Here is a 1,544-nt window from a genome sequence, read left to right as displayed (position 1 = left end):
AAAAAGGTAGGGGGGGGGGGTAAGAGGGCGGTGGTGGCTTTGTTTTATCTTTATGTTGCACAAAACAATAATTAAGTCTAATATAAGATCTCTCCAAAAATGATAGAATTGACATAATGTACAAAACACGCAAAAAGATCATTAACAAAACCAAATCTAAAACTGCTTTGAGCCAATGTATGGTTTTTTTAAAAACAATCTTTACAAAATGGAGAGTTCACCGCAAACTTGAAGTTTATGGTTTTATAAATGAAGGTTAGAAGGATATTAAACTGTTTGTTTCTTTTAGTATAATTAGTATAATGAGGAAAAACAAATGGGTGGGTCCTCTGTTTCCCTCCCCCACCCCCCCACCCCCCAACCTTCTTATTTACCGACTATTTTTTTGTTTACACAAAAATTATCTAAACCAACTTATTTCTTCCAAAGTGTTTCATTTATCCAATCACAAGATAAATACATATTTATTTTTCATCTCACATTGCTTTTATTTTTATGTTTTGTCTTTCATCTTTCTTTTCATTTCTTTTCCCGTCCTTTCTTTCTTTCTCCATTCCATCTTTTTTCCTCTGTTTTTCCCGTTCTTTTTTTTTTTTTTGGGAACAAATTATAAGAATTTTATTAAATTGTCTAAGCTTTAGAATTCCCAGCAAAATTATCCGCATTGATAATGGGACAATGGGTGAAAAGATTTAAACAGCAAAATGCCACATTACTTTCAGAATATCAGATGTGATCTCACCTTTTTAGAAGCAACAGTTCAATACAAGAAAAAAGTAATAAATTTCTATGCAGAGTCATATACAGTGAAGTGGGGAGGGGCAGGAAAAATTCCTGTAATTGCCCCTGATTCTGTCATTTAATAAAACCCCCTAGAAAGTTGTATTTGTTCAGAAGAGGCTAAATGTCGTCTTCTAAATGAATCTGGATGAATAAGTGTAAATGAATGCAGAGCAATGTGTTTATACCTGAACAGTATTGCAGATATCTTGGCATTGAGGATCTCCAGCTCTACACTCAGCACCAGGGAGTTCAGCTTGCAGGGGACCCTAGATAGATAAATATAAAGATTGATAGATAGATAGATAGATAGATATATTATATATAGACAGATACTTAGATATAGATATATTTGTGTATATCCATTAATTTATTATATATGAATAGATATTGGTGGAAAGACAGATTGATGGTAGGAAGGATAGATCCACAGATATAGATAGATAGATATATGATGGATAGATTAATAGAGAAATAGAGAGATAGACAGACAGCCAGCTAGATGAATAGATACATATATATATAAATATGTAGATAAATATAGATAGATGATAGATGGATATACATATCTATACGTTAGATAGATAGAAAGAAATAAAGATAGAAGTAAAAATGGATTGATATATGACCCTATTTAGGGTAGATGTCCAGTAGTTTATATTTCTAATCAAAAACAGATTAGAGGCTTCAGGGGACTACTAGGGACCAATTAGATAACAGCAGTAGTCATTTCTTAGAAATTGACGGAGGGGGAGGGGGAGGGG

At 32.8% G+C, this 1,544-nt stretch overlaps 1 protein-coding gene across 1 annotated transcript in view; it reads right to left on the bottom strand.

Annotated features, from left to right (window-relative positions):
• The window catches only part of LOC111717981 (axoneme-associated protein mst101(2)), a 14,599-nt gene that overhangs the window by 6,066 nt on the left and 6,989 nt on the right, over positions 1–1,544 (bottom strand). The window contains exon 4 of the mRNA XM_023493448.1: positions 969–1,049. Within this exon, the coding sequence (XP_023349216.1) occupies positions 969–1,049 (81 nt within the window). The remainder of the gene's footprint in view (positions 1–968; positions 1,050–1,544) is intronic.

The sequence above is a fragment of the Eurytemora carolleeae genome, unplaced genomic scaffold, assembly GCF_000591075.1.
Source record: "Eurytemora carolleeae unplaced genomic scaffold, Eaff_2.0 scaffold1522, whole genome shotgun sequence".
NCBI classification, from domain to species: domain Eukaryota; kingdom Metazoa; phylum Arthropoda; class Copepoda; order Calanoida; family Temoridae; genus Eurytemora; species Eurytemora carolleeae.
This window is presented reverse-complemented; position numbering and strand designations above follow the sequence as displayed.